The following is a 7,707-nucleotide window of genomic DNA, read 5'->3' as shown; positions in this document are numbered from 1 at the left end:
CGCGGCACACATGTGTTCACGGGAAGCTGGTGGTGCTCCGGCAGTACGAGACCTGTTGCAACTGTTAGCTTACAGTCTAAACCAAAAAGAATGTAGGTGGCAGCAGTGTCGTGATATGCTACAGGCCATAATTTTTATTAAAAATAAAACGTATTTGTGGCTTTTCACACAGGCGAAGGTCAGGGAGGCGGGGCTCTGTATATAAGCGTTGCGTCCGCCTTTCGCGTCGGGCCCCATATAAGCGTTGCGTCCGCTCGAGCCATTTCGGCCTCGGGCTCCATATAAGCGTTGCGACCGCTCGCGGCCGCATATAGCGGGCCCAATCCGTCACCGCAGAATTTGTCACGCTTAATGGCGATTGAAGGGCCGCTTATATGCAGTACGTTGTGGTGGAATAAAAATGGGCCGTTTATGTGCCGGACGTTATACGGTACTTGAATAAGAGTGTAGGATTTCTTGGGAGTGGGTAAGGGAGGGATTTGGGGGAGGGTATGTCCGACGGTTCAAACGGGGTATTTGCGTGAGCTCGGCAAAAGTGTGCGCCCGCTCCTTCGAGAAGCCCGAATCGAGGCTGTCCTGAGCCCGGCGTATTAATCCTCGGGCCAATTTATCGGCAGCCTCGTTTCCGGGGTTCCCTGAATGAGCCGGCACCCACTGGAGTTCTACCATGCGTGGTACAGCCTAGAGGGAAGACAAAGACGCGCGTAGCGTTACTCTTCGCGTTCCACGACGCGAGGTCGGTAGCATGCCCAAAGAACGCCAGCGGAACGCGATCGTGCAAGTGCTCCGGCGTCGCATCGCCTCATGGTCCCCTTTAGCGGGAAATGGTGTAATTTTTTCCCTTCGCGCGATAGTGGTTACGGACACCGGCGGCAGCGGCAGCGGACAATTACGCCACCATAATCGGCTGTTGTGATCTCATAAGAACTTTCATTGTAGAATAACGGTTCGAGCCGGCATCGAACCCGATGTTCTGCTTGGCAGTCAAGTGCCCTTCACCTGAGAGCCATGCCAGTGCTTTAAACGGCTTTCGAAAAAGACTGAGGAGTCACGTTAAAAGACGTAACATTGAGTGGAAGAAGCGCGAATTGCACAACGCTTCGCACCGTGGACATCGCGTAATGAATGAGTTTTAAAGCCGCCCACCCATTTCAGGGGGCTCAGTCATAATTCGTCATCGTAATCATAATTAGCCAGAGTATCAACAGGGCGTGCCGCACCGCAGGCGCGTATTGCATTACAGACACGAAGTTAGTACTTCGCTACAGAAATGAAATGGAGGATAAAGCTACCGCCTTCCGTTCTTAAAGAAGAAGGGTAAGCGTGCACCAATCTTATTTTTCGCCCTTTTTATGCAGGTAAGCGAAGAAGACAACAGGACCGCAGTTCCTTGTCATGAGTGGGACTACTACATCGCAAACAAGGCAGACAGCATCGTGAGCCGCTTCGACCTAGTTTGCGACCGAAAGTATCTCTATGACCTGTCCTCGCTCGCGCCTATCATCGGTTCCGCCCTCGTGGCGCCGCTGCTCGGCTTGGTATCAGACCGCGCGGGCAGGAAGCCGGTGATGATAGCATGCGCGTTCGCCCAGCTCTTCGCCACCATCGGATGCAGCTTCTCGGAGACGTACTCGTTCTTCATCTTCACCCGGTGCCTGCTCTTCGTAGCGACCGACGTCACCTTTCTCAACACATTTATCTTGATCCACGAGGTCACTGGAAACGCACACCGCACTACGTTCACTATCCTCGACACTGCAGTACCGGCCATCATAGTCCCTCCGCTGATGCACGCGCTGTCTCTCCTCGAACCGCGCTGGGTGCTGGCCCAGGCGCTCCCCGTCCTTGGAGGCGTCATGCTTGCGGCTTGGTGCTGTCTGCAGGAGGAGTCGCCCACCTGGCTCATCGCCACACGACACATCGCTAGAGCCGAGAAAGCGGTACTGCTGGCAGCCAAGGAAAACGGCGTGGACGTGGCAAAGGCCCGGGCGACATTTACGGTCATCAAGGAACAATTGTACAAGTTGGACGATGATTCCCCCAATGCGGCTACAATGGAGCGCGTATTGGAGGCTGTTAAGACGCGACGTCGCGCAATATCCGCCCTTCTGGCCAGGTTCGCTTTGGACGCCACATTCATCGGCGTCACCATTAGCGACGTGACCACAGGGATTTTCTGGGAGGTGGCACATGTCATCGCGTTTGCGGGCTACGTGGCTTCCATCTGCGTTTGCATACGGCGATACGGTGTAAGGGGGACTCTGTCCAGTCTACTGGTCATCCTGAGTGGCTTCTGCGTTCTAAAAACGCTGGCGATCATCACCGGTCAACATACGTTGGCGCTCTTTGTGCACGCAGGTTTGAAAGTGGCCGTGTCCGGCGCAATGGCCGTCACGCTTTGCTACACGGCAGAGACGTTTCCAACGGCTGTGCGGAACGTCGGCATCAGCCTAGCCCACCTCGCCGGGGGCGTGGGCAACGTCGTAGCCATTGCCGTCATACTTCTCACCGAACCACACGCCGGTCATGTGTTTTATGCTCTGTCGGCCTTCATGGTTCTGCTAAGCGTCGCGGCGATACAATGGCTTCCCAAGGTCTATATTCAAAGACCGCCACGGGCGGGATCGCTTGCCTCGTTGAGCGTCCAGGAACAAAAAGCGGCACTCATAGCATCGCTGAACTCTGGGACTCGTGGCCACAGGCACAGGGAAAGCAAATATTCGGTTGCGCATTGACTATCCACGCCAAATTACACCATTACGAAAAATTTGCCTCCTAAACCTCTTCAGAATTTACCGACTGCATGTATCGTGTATAGTTTTGCGATATAGTCATTAGGTTGTCATTGCATGGGAGATATTCCTGTGGTACAGTGTGAGAATAGTCCTTATGCAGCGAAATCTCGTAGACAGTCGAGAAAAATGTAGAACCAATGGCTTTCATTATGGTGTAATAGTAGCGCAAAAAAAGACGAAGACAAGAAAGTGAGTAAGCGCTTGTGGTGTTCACTTTCCTGTCTTCGTCTTTTTTTGCGCTACTATTACACCAGTATAAGTCAGTACCAACTAGCTCGCCTTTCCGTTTTGCTTGGCTTTCATTACCATAAACGTTTTCTTGTGCGCACTGTTCGCGATCGAGACTTGGGATTTGGTTTCCTCAATAGAACTCATTTGAATTGACGATTGGAAATTGCACTCATTAGAAAATTTACCTGATGCTTTAGAAACGAAACTTAGCTTACCTTATGGGTCATGTCACGCCAAACGCACCAATCCGGTTGTGGAGCCTCTCCAATGGGAGAGTTCGAGGTAGCTAAAGACAGTGACGCATTAATTCCTAGAAACGAAGACTTCTTTGACGCTCCTTTCAGAAGCAACTTCAAAAACAATATTTTGTCCCTCATGCATTTGGTCTGTTATGGCCTTTATTGAAACCAAAAAGAAAATATATGCATGACAATACCGCTTTTCGAACGCTTCCGTTTTCTTAGCATTTCTGGTTTCGTGTTCGTGAGCAGGGTGTCGAATCGAAATGTTTTTTGTTTCGGTTTTACTTTCGTTCCACCGCAAAAAGTTCCGTTCCGTGTATGTTCCGGAACGAAAAAAAAGTGTTCCGTAACGGTGCGTAACGGTTTTTTTATCCAAAAAATTCAAGTTTACGTAATCATAAAAACATTGGATTTGGGAGGTAGTTACTTGCCAAAACACGTTCTTGAAAGGAGTGGAAGTAACTTTTAGAGGTGCGCACGGGCTCCGGGTAGCCCGAAAGCCCGAGCCCGACCCGGCCCGCGGGCCGGGCTCGGCGGGCCGACGTAATTTAATTTCGGGCCCGGGCGGGGCTCGGGCTACTTGGAGTTTTATCGGGCCGGGCTCGGGCCCGGCGCAAAAGCCCGACTCAAGCCCGAAATATAGAGAATGAGTGGAAATTGTGAGGAAGAACTTGCCACAAAAAACAATGCTTGCAGTTGTTCAGCGAGTGGAGCGACAGTGTTGAGCATGTAGCAGTTACAAAAGATGAGCTCTCCGATTATCTGTCTATGGAATCGCCCTCCTGTCCATCTGAAGTTTTAGTCTTCTGGAAAAACAAGCAGCAGAGATATCTCAAGCTTGCCAGGCTGGCCAAAAAGATATTAGCTATTCCGGCGACGAGTGCAAGCAACGAACGTAACTTCAGTTCGGGCAGGTTCTCATGATTCATCACTACTTCAATCTGATCTTGATAACATTACATCTTGGTGCTCACTCTGGTCAATGAAACTGAATATTAACAATGTAAAATAATGAGGATCTCTCGAGCAAGTACTGACTGCACTAGCCCTGTTTATTCAATTTCTAATTTTCAGTTTGTCGTCTGTCAATACTTACAAATATCTAGGTGTTCACATAGATAACAATTTAACATGGAATAATCATATCAGTTATGTGATTAACAATGCTAACCGCACTCTCGGCTTCTTGCGCCGGAACTTTTCATTAGCACCTGTTTCATTAAAACTTCTTCTTTATAAAACACTAGTCAGATCTAAACTCGAATACGCCTCATCAATCTGGGATCCTCATACTTGTTTACTTGTTAATGCACTGGAAGCCATCCAAAATCGCTCAGCTCGCTTCATTGTCGCTAATTACTCCCGTACTGCTAGCATCTCATCAATTAAAATTCTCTAGACCTTCCTACCCTTTCTAACAGGAGGAAACAGGCCCGCCTATGTCTCTTCCACAAAATTTTTTTCATGAATCCTGAAATAAAGGCACATTGTTCTCGCCACCGTCTTACCTTTCATCTCGCATCGACCATAACTTCAAAGTCCATGTGCCATTCTGCCATACCAACATATACTTCCACTCCTACGTGCCGAAGACTTCATCCGAATGGAACCACCTTCCTGCCTCCATCGCCAGCAACCGATCATGCATCATTCAAGACTGCCATCTCTAACTTGTAACCACTCCTCTCTGTAACGCCGCAAATGGCATTGAGAGTATTTAAATAATATAAATAAATAAAAATAATGAAAAAGCGCCGCACTTCGTTGAAACCGGAATCGTTGAACTGCTTGCCCTTTTGCACGACAATTTGTAATCTGTGTAATAGACTGTTCGTCGTGTGTCGTTTGATCATATTTGTTATGCTCAATAAAATGCCATATTACCGAGAACGATGTTTTGTTTTCGTAGCGAACCTTCAAAAAGCCGGGCCGGTCGGGCCAGGCCCGGATTGTGTTTTCGTACGTCGGGCCGGGCCGGCGGGCTCGCAGCCCTTTGCCGTCGGGCTCGGGCGGGCCTTCGACAAAATCAGCGGGCCCGGGCCGGGCTCGGGCTCGGAAATACGGCCCGTGCACAGCTCTAGTAACTGTACCACGAATTCCTATCCGCTAGCACAAACCACGCAGTACAGTATTTATTTTCTTAAAATTCAATTACGATTTTTTTAGTGGGCTCAGTGCTTTGTGTCAAGGGAGTGAGCACGACCTCAGAAGCAGCACGTCATTCAGTGTGCTCTCTGATGTACGGACCGCTGTTCTGATAAAAAGATCGCCAGGCCTGCGTGGAACTCGCAGCACAGTCACAGCGAAAGCGGGAAGAGCAGACTTTGTAGAGCCCATTGTATACAGTCTCTTGGGGCCTGATACAATTACACATGCAAGGTAACCACTACCCATAAATCATCGTAATTTTTCTGAAGTAGCGAAGTTCCCACTATGTCATTTTTTGTCATACTTCGGAGAGTCATGGTACCCGCTGCACATCGTAAGGCATTATGTTCACTTTGTGCTGCGGCTGATGATGAAAATTATGGCTGAGCCCTTTGTAACGGGCTGGAAGCATTCAACGACCGACTCATTGCGCAATTCGCATTGTGTGACGCCAGGTTGTTATTTTACTCTTCTGCCACGCTATTTTACATACGTTAACACGATTCCTTGCCCGATATGACGTCTGTATAGAGTATTAGGAGCTGGCTCGCCATGTTCTTAACTGGGGCGAAGTCCCGCGTTGTACGCGTAACCTTAGTTCCAGAGGCGACCGCTACAGGCGCAGCTCGCGCGAAAGAGAAGTCTTTCTTCCTCTTGTTCTTCAAGCGCCTTGATGATGATAATACGCAGGCAAAACCACATATAGCATAGCCAGCTGTAGCATGCGGCGCCCGCTCCCCGCCGGCGCGTGCTCTAGTTAGATAGGAGACCGTTAGAGGGCCACACTGCGCGCTTCCTCTCTCTTTCGACGTCGTCAGTCAGTGCGCTTCGATGCTAATAACAACGAAGAAAAACAAGGCGGCCGACGGAGGGCTCGCAAGGCAGGAGCAGCGCGGGCTCGCCGCAAAGACCCTGCAAAGAGTTATTTTACAGACCCGCAAAGACCCGCAAAGAGCTCGCTAGGCCGCAGAGGAGGGTTTCGACTTGGGCTTGGTGATTCATCTTCATTGGAACTGATGCGCACAAAAGGCAGGGACACAAGAAGGAACATACTGGACAGACGAAGCGCAAACTAACACAACTTTATTGACAGGAAATGTGACCTTTTATATGCCAAAAGACACTCATTTCGTATTACGAAGAAGCAAAGACAATCTAACAAACAGGTGTAGTACCATGAGAAGCTATTTCACATTTCAATTTCTTTATTTGTTTCCATTGTACATCGCCATACAATGGCAGGGGCTAAGATAAAGCTGCTATAGGGAGCTTGAGAAGCTCTTAGCCCCGGTGCTATATGGTGGCAGCAGTGGCGGAAATGGCATAGGTGACGTGATTGATTATTTAAACCAGGATTGCATCTACAGTGAACGACATCAATTACACAATCAAGCAGAAAATTACAAAATAATGTAAAGTACACAGTTATTAGTACAGGTAAGGAGGAATAGATTATCGTACAATGTGATTTGACAACATGGTAACACGATTATTACAGTATACACTTCTTACAGGTTGCGGTAACTTTGAACAACAGGAAAAATGTTCTACAAAAATGTCCAACATTTCAACAGAAGTGCTCAACAACATGTTCAACAAGTGTTCAACAAAAAATGTAGCAAGAAAGAATCTATGAAAGTGATCGCATCAGCGATACTAGTTGAGACCGTGTTATGTTTGAGGTTAGAAATCCAACGTTTTCAAGTGCATTCAGCAGTCTCGGTATCTATTTCTTATCATTTGTAGGCCATAATTTGTTCTTGATATTGGTAAAAACCATAGTTCACCGTACGGGTGGTATAGGTATTTGTATTTTTATGTAAACAGGCTATTTCGTTGAATACGCTATTTTCCAAGTTTATATTAAGTGCCATAAGCGAAGCAGGAAACGATTGTATAAGGATAGATAGTGGGGATGTTGTAGTGCATGAAGAGGTGCTCAGTGTGACGTTGGATAATATATTCGCTATAATACGTATTATCTTCTTTTGTAATAGATGTATTTTTTTAAGGTTAGTTTCAGTTGTGGTGCCCCACACGAGGTGCGCATAGTTGACGTGAGTTTACAAATAGCGAGTGATAGATTAATAGTTTTACAGATGTGGGTAGACGATATCTATTCCTATTAATCATTCCTGTGATAACGGCTAAGTTTTTTTTTAACAAGGTCGATGTGTTGATCCCAGTTTAATGTGCTGGAAAATATGTTCCTAATACTTTGATTTCATAACTATTTCTATGTTTCTGTTGTTCATCACCAGGGTGTGAATGTTTGAAAAATTTTTTGTTTT

The 7,707-nt window shown here is 47.7% G+C and overlaps 1 protein-coding gene across 1 annotated transcript; it reads left to right on the top strand.

Moving 5' to 3' along the window:
- Nucleotides 1-491: 491 nt before the first annotated feature.
- On the top strand, nt 492-2,735 carry LOC125758331 (solute carrier family 22 member 16-like). Its single transcript, XM_049415388.1, has 2 exons — nt 492-512; nt 1,359-2,735. The coding sequence occupies exons 1-2, from the start codon at nt 492-494 to the stop codon at nt 2,733-2,735; spliced, it is 1,398 nt and encodes a 465-aa protein (XP_049271345.1).
- The last annotated feature ends 4,972 nt before the right edge of the window (nt 2,736-7,707 follow it).

The sequence above is a fragment of the Rhipicephalus sanguineus genome, chromosome 4 (genome assembly GCF_013339695.2).
Source record: "Rhipicephalus sanguineus isolate Rsan-2018 chromosome 4, BIME_Rsan_1.4, whole genome shotgun sequence".
Lineage (NCBI taxonomy): Eukaryota > Metazoa > Arthropoda > Arachnida > Ixodida > Ixodidae > Rhipicephalus > Rhipicephalus sanguineus.
This window is presented reverse-complemented; position numbering and strand designations above follow the sequence as displayed.

Bases quoted from the DNA above. Each gene is read 5' to 3' on its own strand.
- LOC125758331 (XM_049415388.1), top strand. From the start codon at position 492: ATGTCCGACGGTTCAAACGGG. The intron at 513-1,358 runs GTATTTGCGTGA...CTTTTTATGCAG, and splicing joins TGTCCGACGGTTCAAACGGG to GTAAGCGAAGAAGACAACAG.